The sequence below is a fragment of the Galeopterus variegatus genome, unplaced genomic scaffold (genome assembly GCF_000696425.1).
Source record: "Galeopterus variegatus unplaced genomic scaffold, G_variegatus-3.0.2 Scaffold1752, whole genome shotgun sequence".
Classification (NCBI taxonomy): Eukaryota; Metazoa; Chordata; class Mammalia; order Dermoptera; family Cynocephalidae; genus Galeopterus; species Galeopterus variegatus.
In genome coordinates, this window is record NW_007727863.1 from 215007 (window position 1) to 232864 (window position 17858).

Genomic DNA, 17858 nt, shown 5'->3' on the forward strand with positions numbered 1-17858 from the left:
TGGAATTTGGGCCTACCTTTTCGTTTTTTAATTTGTTAGGCTTTCTCATTTCTTTTTCTATTCTTCTGGTGGATGTCTTTCAGTTTTAAAGTGAACATGTAAGCCAGCTTGTCTTTCTGTGAATGTTTAGGGGTGGTTTGTCCCATGATGCTGTCTCCCCCAGGTCAAGACTGTCTGTGGTCTGAGTTCCATGATCTTATTTTTCCCCATCCTGCAACCATAATTATTTAGATTTATAGTTCATGTTCCAGTAAAATTTTGAGAGGTTCGGTTTGTGACTGTCTGTTTTTCTGTGCCCTTGAGTATAAGAGAACATCTTTGCTTTGCCCCACATTCAGAGGCTAGTTTGGTTGAGAACACAGTTCGAGGTGTAAAACCCTCTCCTGTCTGAACCTGAAGGAATCGTTTCTTTACCTCTGTGCAGTTCCATTGTCTGAAGCCAGTCGGACTCGGGTTTCTTTGTATGTGACCTGCCTCTTCATGCAGAGTAAGGTTTCCTTTTTGTTCCTGGTATGTAGCATGTCACCTTCATCGACTCGTAGGCCCACTGATCATCACTTTTTAGATGTGGAAAATTTTCTTCTGTTGTTTCCTTGATTATTTCCTTCCTTGTGTGTTGGGAATTGATGGGACGGTTTTAAGCAGGGAGTGACCTGTAGGTTTTGTAGAAGATCCCCCTGCTGACGTGGAGGAAGGATGGCAAGGGACTATGAGGAGGTGGGTAGGGGGCTCTGGCAGCTGCTGCCGTGGTCCCAGGGCAGGTGGCAATGGCTCAGACGGGGGAGAGGGTGGTGGTGAAGGTGGAGATGCTGCAGGATTGGCTGGGCTGTGAGAGCTGAGAAGGAAAAGAGCAACCAAGGCCAGCTGCTGAACTTGGGCTTGAGTTCCCAGGTGGATGGTGGTGCCCTCCACTGAGGTGGGGGAGGCCTGGGGAGGAGCAGGTGGAAGTGAGGAATAGTGTTTGACATGTCTTGAGTGGTACTGCCAGGCTTTGAACAACACCTGGCCTTTTAAAGTTGGGCATGTGAATCTGGAGTGTCAGGATGAGGTCAGAGGTGTTTGAAGCCATGGGACTGAACGAGGTGCTGGGCTGGGTTCCACATCTACACTGAGAGCAGGCTGTGGTTATAGAGGTGTAGCCAAAGCAGGTTGAGAAGAGGACACTGAGAGGGGGAGCATGGAGTCACAGGAGCCATGAGGGGAGAAGAGGGGCCCCCAGTGGTGCTGGAGACAGCAGGATGCAGCCCCATGGGTCCCCTGGTGACCAGTCTCGTTGGCATGGTGGGAGTGGAGATTGGTGCATAGGGGGCGCAGGGGAGGTGGGGAGTGAAGCCAGGGTTGAGGCATTGTCTTTAAGGGGCTTAGCCGTGAAGGGGAGCTGGACGAGTGGACCAAAGGCAACGTGGCTATGAGGGAGTTTTGTCCGTCAGTGGTGGGGGCCTGTGGGGGGAGGTACAGGGCTGGACTCTGGAGCGGCCTGGAGGGTGTGGAGAGCAAGCAGGAGGTGTCAGGAGGAGCAGTGGAGCGGCTGGAGGTGCCTCCCCTCAGGATGGTCTGTTGGCAGGCCTGCTGTCTGTCTGGGATGCCTTCTTCAAGCTGTCTGCTTTCTTGATGTCTCAGTGCAGTTATGGATTTATTCTTCAGTGAAGGAATCCTTTGGTCATTTTTCAGGGATTTATGTGGAAAGGGCTATCCACGTGCTTATTCAGTCTGTTAGCTTTAACTAATCCCTTTGTTTTTGGACAAGTTCCCCAGAATGGAGTAGCTGGGCCGAGGACCTCCGAGGTTAGAGCAGGCCATCCTCCAGGAGCCATGGCCGATCGGCATCCTCCAGGATGCCGCACTCTTCCCTGAGCCCTCGCAAACACTGGGCACTGTCACTCCGAAACCAGGGACGTTCCTTGACGGTACATCATCTGCATTTCTGTGAACCAGCGAGGGCGAGTGGTTCTCCGTGGTCTTATCCAATGTGCCCTTCCTTGCTCGCTTAGTTATGAATATTGCTGAAATAATAAGCATGTTAACCTCTGCAAATGTTATTCAGCCACTTCCTTCAGTTTCATAACTTAGAGCTTGCTTCAAAAATCTGTGTTTTCTTCTTGTTCCTTTACAGATTCATTATCTACATATAATTCCTAAGTTAATGTGGATTTTTAAAAGCTTTTTATTGTGAAAAATCTTGAATATATACAAATTAAGCAGAGTAGTATAGCAAAGCCCCATGTTAACCTCTGCAAATGTTATTCAGCCACTTCCTTCAGTTTCATAACTTAGAGCTTGCTTCAAAAATCTGTGTTTTCTTCTTGTTCCTTTACAGATTCATTATCTACATATAATTCCTAAGTTAATGTGGATTTTTAAAAGCTTTTTATTGTGAAAAATCTTGAATATATACAAATTAAGCAGAGTAGTATAGCAAAGCCCCATGTCCCTGCCCCCAGCTCCAGCATGTGTCAGTAGTCTGACATCCGTGTTCACCACTGCCTCTACCCACTCCCCAACTTCTGTTGCTTATTTCTTTAGAAAATGGATTGTTTTTAGGACAGTTTTAGATTTACAAAAAGTTTAAGAGGTAGTACAGAGAATTCCTTTGCCTGCTCGTCCCCTATAATTAATATCTCGCATCAGTGCAGTGCATTTGTCACAAGACAGGAACCAATATTGATCTTGATTACTAACACAGTCCATGGTCTCACTGGTGCTCACTGTGCTGTACTTGATGTTGACACGTCTGATGCCACGTATCCACATTACACTATCGTGCAGAATAGCTTCATCACCCTAAAAATGCCCTGTCCTCTACCTACTCTTCCCTTCCCACGTCTCCCTAGCCCATGGCAACCACTGATCTCTTTACTGTCTCTGTAGTTTTGCCTTTTCTAGAATGCCAAACAGTTGGCATATAAGGCTATTATGAAATCTAATGTGTTACCCTTTCAGACTTTTTCACTCAGCAACATGCATTTAAAGTTCTTCCATATCGGGCCGAGCCCGTGGCGCACTCGGGAGAGTGCGGCGCTGGGAGCGAGCGCTCCCACCGCGGGTTCGGATCCTATATAGAGATGACCGGTGCGCTCACAGCGCTCACTGGCTGAGCACGGTGCGGCCGGTCTCAAAAAGGACAAAAAAAAAAAAAATTAAAAAAAATAATAATAAAGTTCTTCCATATCATTTCGTGGCTTGATATCTAATTTATTTTTATCACTGTGTAACATCCCACTGTGTGGTGGTACCACGGTTTGTTTTTCCACTTACCTATCACAGGAGGTCTTGTTGCTTCCAGTTTGCCAGTTTTCTTAGCTTTATGTAAGAAACCGACAGTTTTGTTTTCCCACCAGCAATGAGTAAGAGCTCCTGTTTCTCCACATCCTTTAGCATTCGGTGTTCTCAGATTTTTGGATTTTAACAACATATGATATTGAACATCTTTTTATATGCTTGTCATCTGTATATCGTCTTTGGTGAGGTATCTGTTCATATCTTTGGCCCATTTTTAAACTGGGTTGTTTTTCTATTGTTGCATTTTAGGAGTTCTTTGTATATTTTGGACACCAGTCCTTTATCAGATATGTGTTTTGCAAATATTTTCTCCTAATCTGTGGCTTGTCTATTCTCTTAACAGTGTCTTCGGCAGAACAGGAGTTTTCAATTTTAATAAAGTCCATCTTACCAATTTCTTCTTACATGGGTCACCTTTATCAGATATGTGTTTTGCAAATATTTTCTCCTAATCTGTGGCTTGTCTATTCTCTTAACAGTGTCTTCAGCAGAACAGGAGTTTTCAATTTTAATAAAGTCCATCTTACCAATTTCTTCTTACATGGGTCATGAATTTGGTGATATATCTAAAAACTCATAGGAGTTTTATATTTAGGTCTCTGAACCATTTTGAGTTTTTGTGATAGGTGTACGGTCTGTTTCTAGCTAGGACTTTGAGGATGATGCTGAATACAAGTGGTGAGAGGCAACCTCCTTGCCTTGTTCCTGATCTTGATGGGAAAGCTTCTAGTTTCTCACCATTAAGTATTGTGACATGATAAAAAATACATATATTTGGCCTTCACCCTGGCTCCTGGCACAGGGCTACTAAAAACCCTTGTAATTTCCTGAGTGATTTAGGTGAGAGGATTGTCTTCTGTTATTCATAATATGCCCCTTTCACTCACCCCTGAGTTTGTGCTAATAAGATGACTCCTGGGGATTGGGGGCTGCTGGCCAGGGAACCAGCCACGTGTTCAGAGGGTTGAACTAGAAGCCTCAAACCCTGACCTCCCGGGAGGGGAAGGGTCTGGAGATTTGGTTCAGTCACCAACGGCCAGTGACTTATTCAGTCATGCCTCCCTAATGAAGCCTTAATAGAAACCCGAAAGGAAGGGGTCCCAAGAGTCTCCTGGGTGGTGGACAAGTGGAGCCCCTGGTTAGTGCCACACCTGGAGAACCTTGCCCTGTGCACCTCTGCCTTCTCCTTGTCCCTGAGTTGTGTCCTTTACAATATGTTGGTAATAGTAAGTTTACTTGCCCTGGTTCTATGAGCCGTTCTAGCAAATTACCAAACCCGGGAGGGGCCGTGGGAACCCTTGATTGGTAGCCAAGTCTGACAGATGTATGGGTAACCCGGGGACCCACTACTTGCAATTGGCATCTGAAGTGAGGGGCATCTTGTGAGACTTAGCCTTTAACTTGTCACAGAAATGTTTATAATCTGGTCACAGAAGTGCTGAGTGTGGATGTACAGAAAAACATTTGTTTTTTCCCTATATTCAATATAGTCCTATGCAGATTATCTGTTTCTCGTCACATGAGTTTTGGTAGATGTGTCTCACAAGGAATTGGCCCATTTCATCTAAGTTATTAAATTTGTGACATGGAGATGATGACGGTATTTTATTCACCTTTTCATGGCCATGCGATTAATAGTGATGACCCTTTTATTTATGATACTGGTAATTTGGATCATCTCTCTTTTTTTCTTGGTTAGCCAGGCTGGAGGTTTATCAATTTTATTGATCTTTTCAAAAAAAACAGCCTTTGCTTTTGTTGATTTTCCTAATTGTTTTCCTGTTTTCAATTTCATTGATTTCTGCTCTAATTTTTATTGTTTCTTTTCTCTAGCTTGTGTTTGACTTAATTGCTCTTCTTTCTCTACTTTCTTAGGGTAAAAGCTTAGATTATTGATTTTAAATCTTTCTTCTTTTCCAATATCTGCATTTAATGCTATAAATTTCCCTCTAAACATTACTTTGGCTTCATCCCATAAATTTTGATAGGTTGTGTTTTCATTTTCATTTAATTCAAATATTTTAGAAATTTCTAATGAGACTTTCTTTTCTTTTCTTTTTTTTGGTGCCTGGCCAGTTCAGGATCTGAACCCTTGACCTTAGAGTTACCAGCACCATACTCTCCCAAGTGAGCTAACTGGCCAGCCCCACTGTTGAGACTTCTTCTTGACCCACATGTTATTTTAGGAGTGTGTTGTTTAATCTTCCTATATTTGGGTATTGTTCAACTATCTTGATGTTACTGATTTCTAGTTTAATTCCACTGTGTTCTGAGAGCATACTGTGTATGATTTCTATTATTTTTAATTTGTTAAGATGTGTTCTATGGCCCAGAATGTGGTCTGTCTCAGTGAATATTCCATGCGAATTTGAAAAGAATGTGTATTCTGCTATTGTTGGATGAAAGTGGTCTAAAGATGCCCATTATATCCTTGATTGATGGTGCTGTTGAGTTAAACTGTGCCATTATTGGTTTTCTGCCTGCTGATCTGCCCATTTCTGATGGAGGGTGTTGAAGTCTCTTACTGTAATGTTGGATTCATGGATTCTTCTTGCCGTTCTGTCAGTTTTTGTCTCACATATTTTGATGCTTTGTTATTAGATACATTCACCTTAAAGATTGTTATGGCTTCTTGGAGAATTGATGCCTTTGTATTACGTAGTGCCTGCCCCTCTTTATCCTTGATATTTCTTGTCCTCATGTCTTCTTTGTCTGAAATTAATATAACTACTCTAGCTTTCTTTCGATTAGTGTTAGCATGAGATATCATTCTCTATTCCTTTACTTTTAATCTATCTCTTTATATTTAAAGAGGGTTTCTTATATGTATGTGTGTGTGTTTTTTATTTTTTAATTTTTTTTGGTGGCTGCCCCATATGGGGATCTGAACCCTTGACCTCAACCTTGATGTTATAACACCATGCTGTAACCACCTGAGCTAACCAGCTAAACTGGGTTTCTTATAGACACATAGTGGGGTCTTTTTTTGTTTGTTTTCTTATAGCCTTTGTCTTTTAAGTCTGTGTACTTAAACCATTCACATTTAAAGTGATTATTGATACTTTTGGATTAATGTCAACTATTTTTGTAACTGCTTTCTATTCTTTGCTTTTTATTTTTTTAATTTTTACTTATTTGTCTATATATATTTTTTGGCAGCTGACCGATATGGGAATCCAGACCTGTTACCTTGACATTACAAAGCTTTTTTTTATTTTCTTCCCTTCTTTTTCTGCCTTCTCTGGCTTTAACTGAGCAATTTATATGATTTCAATCTCTCTCCTCTTTTAGCATAACAATTAAACTTCTTTTTAACATGTTTCTAGTGGTCAGCCTAGAGTTTGCACTGTACATTTACAACTGATCAAGTCCACTTTCAGACAGCACTGTCCTGCTCCGTGGGTAGTGCAGGCACCTCCTGACAGTATCCAGTTCCTTCTACCTTTCCCTTATAAAATCGCTGTCACTCATTTCACTTGTACGTATGCCGTGATCACAGTTACTGTTATTAATTTAAAATATTTCTTGCATGGAAGGTCTACTGCCAATGAATTCCCTAAACTTTTGTTTGAGAAAGTTTTTATTTCTCCTCTGTGTCTGAAGGATGGTCTCATTGGATATAGAATTCTTTTTTTTTTTTTTTTTTGCTTGCATGGTTTCTCACAAGAAGTCTGCTGTGATTCTTATCCTTTTTGTTCTACACGTAAGCGTTGTTTCCTCTGGCTTCTTTCAAGGTTCTCTTTGCCTTTTGTTTTCTACGTTTGACTATGATATGCCTATGTACAGATTTTTTGGTATTTATCCTGCTTGATGTTCTCTGAGTTTCCTGGATCTGTGGTCTGGTATCTGTCATTAATTTTGGAAAATTCTCAACTATTATTACCTCAGATATTTCTTCTGCTTTCTTCTCCTTCTGGTATTCTCATTATTTATATGTAACACATTTGTAATTGTCCCACAATTCTCTGATAATCCTGATTTTCATTGACTTTTTTAAAAAATTGTTCTTTTCCTCTCCCTTTGGGAGGTTTCTATTGACACATCTTAAGTACCAGTGCTTTCCCCAGCCATACCAGGCACTTGTGTGCTGTCTGAGATTCCTCATTTCTGTTGCAGTGTTTGCTTTGTGGCATTTCCTTCCAATTCTTTTGTCCATCTCTCCTCTTACATTGCCCACCTGTTCTTGCATGTTGTCCACATTTTTTTATTTAGAGGCATTAACATGTTTAGTCACACTTATTTTAAATTCTCAGACTGGCAATTCCAAAATCTCCACCATATCTGAGTCTGGTTCTGATGCTTGTTCTGTCTCTTCAGACTGTTTTTTCTTTTTTTTTTTTTTTGTGACCAGTAAGGGGATTGTAACCCTTGGCTTGGTGTCGCCCACACTGTGCTCAGCCAGTGAGCGCACCGGCCATCCCTATATAGGATCTGAACCCGCAGCCTCGGCGCTCCCAGCACCGCACTCTCCCGAGTGAGCCACAGGGTCGGTCCAGACTGTTTTTTCTTGTCTTGTAGCATGGCTTGTAATTTTTTTGTTGAAAGCTGGACTTGATATATCAGATTATAAAGGTAAATTGGCCTTTAGTGTGAGGTAGCCCCTTAATCTGGCTAGCGTTGGGCTGTTTAATCTCTGCAGTGACTGTAGACACCAGGGGCTTCAAATTCCTCTAATATCCTTGTTTTTGTCTTCTCTCTTGTCTTTGGGTTTTCCTAACAACTACGTGCACAGAGCATGTGCCTGGGGGCCTCTTCTGCTATAATCCATGTTATTATGCTGGAGCCCTGTGGTGCGGTGGTAGGTGTGGGGAGGGGAAGCGGTCAGTCTATGCTCTTAAGATTAGATTTCAGCCTTTCAGTGGCCTGTGTCCCCAACTGTGACCTTCACAAGTGTTTCTTCCCTTTCTCTCCCCTCCTTTGGTGAGACAAGAGCAAGTGAGGAAATGTCATTCCCCAGGTGAGATAAGTCCCTGGGAAAGTCTCTTCACTGCAGAGCAGGCCTTGGTTTTGTAGAATGCCTTGGGCTTATTTCAAAATGGTCGCCTTCTCCTTCCCCCTGCCAGAAGAGGTGTGAGGTGATCTTTTTTGTCTGGCTTTAATGGTGAGTACCTGATGGGGTTTTGGGAGGTAAAACCCATGAAAATGTGGGGCCCCCAGGACTATAATCCCCAGTTCCCACACTTAGCCTCCGGCATTTCATCTCAATGACCATCAAGAGTTCCTCCCAGTCCATGTCTCCTGTAGGTTCTGCTCCAGGTAAGCTGACCTCAGCTGTGACTTCACTTCTCTGATGGGTCCAAGAAAAGTCATTGGCTTTTCATTTTGCTCAGTGTTTTTCTTGTTATAAGGATGAGGATTATGACTTCTAAGCTCTTTACATGTCAGAGATGAAACTGGAAGCTTCCTGCTTCCATTAATTTTAGTTTGGTTATAGATAACATGTGGGGAAACTACCAATTTTAGTAATTAGCCATCTTATCAAATTCACTTACAACTCCAATAGTTTTTCAATTGAGACTTTTGGATTAACTAGGTAATCAAACATAGCTCTACAAACAATAATTATTGGACCCCCTTTATGTTCCTTTTTTATTTCAAGGAAATATTTGCTCTAATCTCTCTCCATCATTTCTGTTTTCCCTGTGTGTGTGTGCGTGCACCTTTCCATTTTGTGGCTGATAGATTGAGGGCCCTGCTATCATTTAAAAGCACAGCTTCCCTCTGGTGTGCCATGCTGTTAGGACCCAGCCCTTCAGTGGGGCGGGCACTGCTGGCCGGGCAGCCTCTACTCTGTTTCACCCAGTTGTGCTGTGCAATTGGTGTCATTTTTCTGTGTGTGCCATGGCAGGAAACACTATTGTCGTTAATACAAAGTTATGTGAGGGTGGGAGGTACCAAGAAGGATTTCATTCCAAGGTCCCAGCAAGTGTTTCCACTCCTTTCCTGCCACTGGGTTCCTGGGCCTGTTTGCCAGGAGACAGTCTCTGAGCCTCCTCCTTTAAAGGCAGGGTAAGTGAGAGGCCAGCCCTGTAGGAGACAGAAGAGTACAATCAGGAGTTTCCAGAGTGACTGCTCTGGAAAGAAGCAGCTTTGATTATGTGCCTGGCTCACTGTGTTTTTCCCACTCTGTTGTAGTCCGTGAGAGTAGTAGCCGAGCGTAGAAGTCTCTCACTCCTCGCTCTGCAGGACACATTTAACCTCTCTGGCCTGTCCCTCATTCATAAAATGTGATTGCTCTCCAAAGCCCTTTCCAGCTCTAAAACCCAGGCTGTCATTGTCTTCCACTTTCTTCTGAGAAATGATCTTTTATAGTGGAACTACAATTCCCAGAATGCACTCTTTTAATTTAGCATTCACTTCCTGCAGAGCCATTAACAGCCAGGTGCAAACATTTCCTGTCAATTGGCAGAAAACAACCTTGAGGAACCTTCACCAGTGTGTCTAGAAAACTTAGGGATGGGTAAGCCTGCTTTCAATGCCCTGGGCCAAAAAATGAACATTTGAACTTGTTGTAGAAAATTTTTAAATTTATTGCGTTTTGGTTGAGATTTTAATAAAAGAAAAAGGAAATCAGGAAAAAATGCATAGAAAAATCTATGTGGTTTATTTGAAGTGGTTAAAAGTAGCAAATAGGGGGCCGGCCCAGTGGCGCACTGCTACAGTGCGCCGCTTGGGAGCACAGTGGCGCTCCCGCCGAGGGTTCGGATCCCACATACAGACCGGTTCCCGCTCACTGGCTGAGCGAGGGGTGGACGCAGCACCGAGGGTTGCAATCCCGTTGCCGGTCCCGGTCCGGTACGGGCACGACACTGAGGGTTGCGGTCCGTTGCCGGACACTAAAAAAGACAAAAACAAAAGTAGCAAATAGGCTGGATCTTTTATTCATTTTAATTTCTCTAGTGAAGTATAATTTACATAGAGTAAAATACACAAATCTTGAGGATACAGTTCTGTGAAGTTTGACATATTCTAGGCTTGCATATCCTGGTGGTTGGAACTATCTCATTTGCCGTCCTCTTCCTCTCCACTGGTGCATCAAGGAGCTGGTAGCAGTTGCCCAGACAGTAGTGCCGCTTAGAAGCGATTGAGGGCACAGTGGGAGCCAGCCCCCCAGGGACCTGGGTGACCCACAGTGTGTCTCAGGCACTGCCTGGCGCAGTGCAGTGTGTCCAGGAGGAAGCAAGGGCTCATTTTGTTTACTGCCCAACCTGCTGTCCTTGTTTAAATAAAAATTCATTAAGATTAAGAGCAAATAACTGCAAGCTGGGATAGCTAGAGAACTTGAAGTATTCTCAAGTTCACTGTTCCACTGACAGTCAGATCTTCTTTGGTGTGACTGCACTGCTCTTTAACCCTTGGCAATGTGAACAGCCTCATGTATAGGTACTTAACAGTCTGCCCTGCATTTCCACTAAGTATGACTTTTTCTACTCAAGTATTTCTTCTGAAGAGTCATTTTAGAATTTTCTCATCTTTTTTTCTTTCCAGATATTGCTAAATAAACACTGCTTCTTTTTCTTTCTCGAGTGTGATGGAATCAGTGTTTGTCTGTAGAGCCCACCAGACAGGAGCCCTGAGTGCCGCAGAGACAGCTGGTGTCTGAATCAGAACTTCTGCCTCCAGGAGGCCTTGCTGAGTGTCAGTTTATAGACTTGCTCCCATGACCTTTTGTGCACTTTCCTGTTGTTGCAAAGTCCATTCACAGGCACACGTGTGATTGAATGGATTTTAACCAGAATTTGTGAGAGGCAAGAAATTGAGGCACTCAGCAGTCTTTCCCACCTGCTTGTCCGGGGACACCTTCCCACCCTCTGTTGAGGCACCACCCGTCAGGTGCGCTCGTCTTCTCTCTGGTGCCGAGGCCCTTGTGGCCCCTGTGCTTTCACCCTGCCCTTCCCGCTGGCATTGCCAGTGCCCTTCCAGGCTGATGCCAGCAATGCTGCTCACCTCCCCCTCCACCTGCTTCTGCCACCTGCCTTCTGTACACCTCTGCCCTGACCACAGGGCATCTTGAGTCTCTTCCCGTCTTCTGGTTCTGGCGATTCTGTCATCCGTGCTCCAGACGTCCAACTTCTAGCCTCAGTTGCCTTGGCCTAAGCAGCCTCTCAGTTCCTCTCCCCTGCCTGAGCCCCCAAAGTGCAGCTCCTGTTAGGCAAAGCCTCACTCAGACCAGGCCCACAGCTGTTATCATGGAACAAAGAAGGGACATGTGTGTTCCGAGGTGTCAGGCATAGCCCCCGCCCTGTCTCAGACCCACAGGCCAGGCACTGGGTGGTTCACAGGTCTTGGGCGGCCTGACTTATGAGCACAGCTCCCCTTCCAAGCCCCATATAGTTCACCGTCCCCATCCCCTGTCCTCCTCATTCTTCAAGAGGGGAGGATGCTTCCTGGAGCAACTTCTCACACCCCCACCCCACTCCCATGGCTTCCCTGTCTGTGTGCTCCTGCTGCCGCATTTCTATCTGTGGTATCCTTTTCGGTGTTTTGTTAGAATTCCTCCTATAGACATCTTTTCTGCCTTCTAGCAAGGGAGGGCTGAGGCAGAAAGTTCCTGGGTCCATCTTTGATGGCTCTCTGTCCCCACCACCTTCTAGATAAAAGCATTCTGCCAGGTCTCAGGCCCACCAAGATTGATGTGGAAGCACAGACAGTGGGTTAAACATGACCGAACTTTGTATAAGCCCAATTCTTGTGCCATAACTAGCTGTGTTTTCCTTTCCTTACCAACCCACCTTCACCCAGTCCCCACAGGCATCTTGTAGCAGCTTCTGTTGTTTTGTTCCACTTGCTCTTTGTTGTTTAATATTTACATCAGTGGCCAGTCCATCCTGGCTGTGTGCTGGCAGCGGGCCTGCTGGGGCCAGCGCACAGGAGAACTTAAAGCTGTGCCGAGTGTCTGGAGCATCTTGAACAACATGAAGCCTGCTCTCTCAGAAGCACAGCTGAGGGCAACAAAGATTGCCCTGGATGTTCAATGAGCCACAGGCTTAGGACGCACAGGAACAAGTTGGGTGACCAGCAGCAGTTTTCTCTCACGAGCAGTTTGTGAAGGAAAGGAAGGAGCAAGGTGGGGAAGCACAGAGCAGACGTGGGAAGGGGCAGGAGTGTGCGACCTGGTCTGGAGCAGCCGTGCTGAAGGCCGCTGAGCACCACTGACTCCAGCACCTGCCTCGTGTCGTGAAACCAGGGCTGTGACCAGTTTGTGGACAGGACAGAGCCAGGGACAAGGGTGTGTGACTCACACCACAGCTCTGCTGTTTCTTGTAATTTGAACGAATCTTTAGAAACTAGGATATTTTACCCTAAAATTGATATTTCTGGCTTTTCTTGAAATACCAGAAGATCTGCAGCAGTGTCATGCCTGTGTGACCAGCGTCCAGCACCAGTAACCAGTGCCCAAATTTGTCTTTCTGTTGAATAGATTCAGTACTTACTGTGATTTCCTTGGCCATTGTTTCCCCATTGTGCTTCGGTGAATCCTCTCCTCTAGGAATGTCCTCAGGGAGAAGACACAGGAACAGCACTCTGAGTGTGGAGTGTTGACACCTGCCCACTCCAGTGCTGTCCAATAGGACTGGAGAGTGAGCCTCATGGGTAATTTAAAATTTCCTAATAGCCACATTTAAAAGAAACAAGTGAAATTAATTTTAGTAATACATGTTTTTTAATCCATTGTTATCTAAAACACTATTTCAGTATGTAACCAGTAATATAAATTACAGTTTAAAATTTTTGAGCTATTTGGCTGTTTTTTTGACTGAGTTTTCGAAATCCAGTGCATATCTACACTTACAGCACATCCCAGTGGACCAGCCACAGTTCAGATTCTCATGTGTGGCCACTAGCCACCCGGCTGGGTAGCACAGGTCTGTGGCTGTGTATGTCACAGAAGTTTGTAGCTAGCTATAAAACCCTTGCCATGCACTTTCTTTCCTTATGCATCTTGTAAGTGTGGCTCTTGTATCTTCTGCCACTGAACCTTACTGTGGAGAAGCCACTAATCTACTTTCTGTCTCGAGATTTGCCTGTTCTGGACATTTCATATAAAGGGAATCATAGTACCTGCTTTTTGAGTCTGACTTATTTCACTCAGCGTAGTGTTTTCAAGGTTCATCCGTGCTGTAGCATGTGTGTGCTTCTTTCCTTTTTATGGCCAATTGATAGTTTATTCCATTGTCTGGATATAGTCCATCTTGTTTATTCGTTTGTTGATGGACGTTTGCATAGCTTCCACTTTTTGGCTGTTATGAGTAATGCTACCGTAAGCATTCGTGTGCAGTTTTTTGTGCAGGCACGTTTTCATTTCTGCTGGGTCCTTACTCCATGCTTCACCTTCTGAGGAAATGCCACACTGTTTTCCACAAGGCTGCACCGATCATCCGCAGTGCAGGAGGACGCTAATCCTGTTTAACTTTGTTTCCATCTCTTTATTTTCTTTTATCATTTTCTTTCAGACTCTTCTCATCACTGTGCTCTGTGCTGGTGTCTACTTCTCCCCGTGCTCCTTCCACTCCCAGCTTCATTTTGATGGTGGTTTGCTTCTGTTTTTTCTTTTACTTCTGTCCAACTTCTGCCAGCTCACGTTTCACCTCCTCCTGTTTTCTTGCCATTTCTTTCCCAAGTTCTTACATTTCTAGTTAGTAGCCTTTCTTCATAGAGGTGATTGCTTCATTCCGTTTTTAAAGTATGTGGTGAAATGTCTGGCCTGTGGCAGACAGGGCCGGAGGAGTCTTCCAGGCCCCAGGGCCCCCCTTTCGCTGCTGCCTCAAGGGCAGGCTTCTCCCTGCAAACAGGGCTCACTCCTGCGAGCCAGGCCCGGCCCACAGCCTTCTCCTGCTGCCGTCCACCTTCACAAAGTTCTGACCAGCGCAGCCCTCCTGTGTATTTAGGCGGCCATGGGTTGTATCTGTGACCTGTTTTCACTAAAAATCAAGTTCAGGGAAAAGTTTTTTCCGTTCCTTTTTTTGTTTGTTTTGTTTTGTGTGTTTAATTCCTGGGAGAGAAGGAGACAGTGCGAACTGACCTGATCACATTCTCTGGGAGACATCCCCGGGGAGGTCTGGAGGGAAGGAAGAGGGAAATGCATCTCTCTGTCTTCCTCTGTGTCTTTCTATCCCCGCCTCTCTGTCTGCCTGCCTGTGTCTCTCTCTATCTCTGTTTCTCTCTCTGTCCCTCTTCCCTGTCTCTGTTTCTCTTTCGCCCGACATTTGAGGACTGCCTCCTCTCCAGGTTCCTCTGAGGAGCAGGTTTGGTGAAGACAGGGCCCTCCCTCGGGTCTTCCCAGTGGAGCAGGTGGGCGGGAAGGGCCCGATGGCATCTCAGAGGTGGAAGCCGTGCGTAGTCTTGCTGGTGGGAGGTGTCCACCAAGTGAACGAGTGAGGCGGGGGAGAAGCCCTGGGAGGGAGGACAGGGCGCTCCCGGGGGTGGCAGGGTGGCCACTGACAGAGGGGGCTAGAAGAAGGACACAGTGCTGGCCCCAGGGGACACTGAGTGGCAGAAGACGTGTTGGTGTGGGGAGGCCAGCTGGCTGCCCGGTCGGAGCTCACCTCAGAGGGCGTCTCCGTGGTCTGGGAGGGGGCAGTATCATTCCCACCACAGCGTTTATGGGAGGAGGTTTCCTGTAATGAGCTGTGTGAATGGGCACCAGGGCCAGGACAGCGGGCCCTCCTGGGAGGCTCAGCCCTGGCACTGGCTCCTGGGTGGGCGCACCGCATGGGCCTCCCTCCCCAGGGCAGGCCTGCTCACTCCCTCCTCCTTCGGCCCTGCCTGAGCAAAAGGACGAAATTGACTGAAAAGAACATGCAGGTTGTCCCCTGTGGCCCTCACTGGATCCCACGAAGACCTCCTGAGGCACAATGGTGGTCCCCAGCCCCTGAGATCCAGAGAAGTGAAATCCATGCCCAGCACTTGCCCACCCTGGCTGCTTCACTTTTTATGCTGACACCCGGGGGAAGGGGACTGCCCAGCTCTCCCCAACTTCTCCAAAGGCCCCCTTCAGAGTGAGGCACCTGTGCCGTCTGCACTGAGGGCTCAGGTGTGTGTGTCGGGGTGAAGGGGCTGCAGATCACCACTCTGAGTGGAGCAGCAGATCAGATTCTGGACGGACCACAAGCAGAACAAGCCCCTGTCCACTCCCTTCTGCCAGGGTGCCTAGTTGACCAGACTTGCACCAGTTCCCACACCTTGGCTGAATCCCTTACCCTGAGTGCCAGGGGTGGGCTGGTAAAAATACCACCACAGGGTTTGGGACCTTGGGCCCCGAGCCCAGCCCCGACATCATCTTAGCGTTCTGCTTCAGTGCAGGCCAGTCACAGATTTGGCTACACTCAGCATGTGGGAACCAGGGTCCAGCTCATCAAAAGAGCCACAGCAGGCTGTGACAGTGGTCTCTGATTGCCACCTTGTGGCACACTCAGCACATTCAAGCAAGAGAGGCTGCCCGAAAGCCTGAGGTTTGCAAAGAATGTTTCTTTTCAGTGCTGAGCATAGTAAAGTCTACCAAACCAAAAGACTCTCTGAGGCCACAGATGTCTGTCAAAAATTACAGATTTCTGTTTCTTCTAAAAATTACAGGACTTGGGCTACCTCGGGTGACTGATTTTTGCCATTGGAATCTCAAGCGTCAAACCTCCCAAGCTCTCCTCTCAGTCCCCCATGTCTCCACCACCAGTCAACAGCAGTATGTCTTCTCAGTTGCTCAGGCCCAAAACCTCAGAGTCGTCTCCTTCTCTCTCTCATGTCTCACTTCCAAACCACGAGCGAATCCAGTTGGCTCTGTCTTCGTGATAGATCCAGAATCTGGGTCCTTCCCACTGCCTCTACCACTGCAAGCTAGCCCAGGCCACCCTCCTCTGCCACCAGGATTCTTGCAGCCGTCCTTCCTGGCTTCAGAGTAGCTGCAGGGGCCTCTCTTCCCTCCCTGGTCTCTGCACACTTCTCAGGGAGGCTGTCCTGTCCCTTTTAAGGAAGTTCTCAAAGTGCCTCAACAGCCCTCATCTGGCTTTCTGGCTTATCTCCTAAAATACGTTAAATTCTGCATCTTTATTTACTTCTTTGTGTATTATCTGTCTTCCATCACTTAGAATATATGCTCCACAGCGCTGGGCAGAGATGTTTGTCTGTTTTGTTAGCTAGCTGCTTTTTCCTTCTCCCTAGAAGAGCACCTGGCACTTTGAATGAATGAATGTGTGTATTCTGTGAGAGGTAACAAGCTGCACATAAAGGTTCTTATCAGGAGAATTTTTCTAGAGTCTACACTTGTGTTTGTGAAGCTGTCATTCCTTATCTCCATCAAAGATTGTAACTAAAACTCTTGTTTTAAAATTATCTTGTTGTCTAATTAAGAAAGTTTTATCAAAGTTTAAATGTTCCCATTCTCTCTTTCCAACTTTTCATAGGCAGTTTGGAAAGGAAATACTGAAAGAGGCCAGGCTGGAAAAGAAATGGATTTTCTCCCCTCCTGATTCAGGCGCCTGGTTTTGCCTGGCAGGAGGGATTCACTGCTCACCACCCCCTGCTCTTGCTTCAGGCCAGGCCGCGTGCTGTCCCTTCTCGGTTCCCACTTGTTCTTGAACTAGGGCTTCTCCAATTCCAGAGCCCTTCACTTCCTTTCCTCTTAGACAGTCTTTTCCTGGATTGCTTTCAACTTACATTCTAGGTTGTGCAGTTTCAGAGGCTGAGATGGTTCCAAGAATACCTGTCTTCGTTGCTGCAAGCAGGCCTGGAGGAAAAGTCACAGGCCATCAGTCCTGACATGGAAGAGGCCTCTCTGCTACGACATGTTTGAGCTCAGTAGATGAAACATGCGGCTCCACATTGGGCTCACGCATAGATCGGCTGCATGTGCTTCTCCTCGCTTGAATTTCTCCACAACATTGTTCTCCATTCAGATCAAAGTGCTTAGGTTTGCGGGGTGAGGAGATATGAGAAGCAGGTCACGGCTGCATCCGGGCGTCAGACCTCCTCTTCCAGCTCCCTTGACGGGCAACATGGGGTGGGCCTTTCCCATGGTCCCTGCACAGCCTCTGCTATTTTAGATTGTGGATAAGAGCAGTGTCCACTTCGTCTGGCTGACATGAGGGTGACATGAGCTAATCCTGGAAAGCCACTTGGGACCACTCAGCCTGTAATCAGTCCCCGCTGAGCATGATGGGGATGTGGGCCACCTCGGGAGTCATCTGGCAGAGCAGCCAACCAGCCACCCCTGTCCCCTTGCTGTCCTGTCCCTGCACCCGCCCACCCTACACCTCTGAGTCCCAGGCCTGCAGTGTCATTCCTCACTTTGGTGGAATGAGAGAGAGACCGAGCCCTTCGGGCCACCATCCACAGGAGGCCTACTGGGCTCCTCACAGGCTGTTGGAAAACCCAGAGCCGTCCTCACGGGAAGCTAGGTCAGCAGTTCCAATCCCACCTGCTGCCTGAGCTCCTCACAGTTCACCTGCTTTGAAACTTTCTGCCCCCGTTTCTTTCCTTCCTTTTGCTCTTACCTCCATCACTAAATCCCCGTGCCAGGGCACCATGATTTGGCATGGGAGCTGTTCTCAGTCCTTCTGAGGAAGGTGAGGAAAGTCCTTGTCTCT

General features: G+C 46.3%; 1 protein-coding gene across 1 annotated transcript in view; it reads left to right on the forward strand.

Annotated features, from left to right (window-relative positions):
* The first annotated feature begins 767 nt into the window (after positions 1–767).
* The window catches only part of LOC103595373 (THAP domain-containing protein 4-like), a 34639-nt gene continuing 17548 nt past the window's right edge, over positions 768–17858 (forward strand). Inside the window, exon 1 of the mRNA XM_008578756.1 lies at positions 768–828. Within this exon, the coding sequence (XP_008576978.1) occupies positions 768–828 (61 nt within the window). The remainder of the gene's footprint in view (positions 829–17858) is intronic.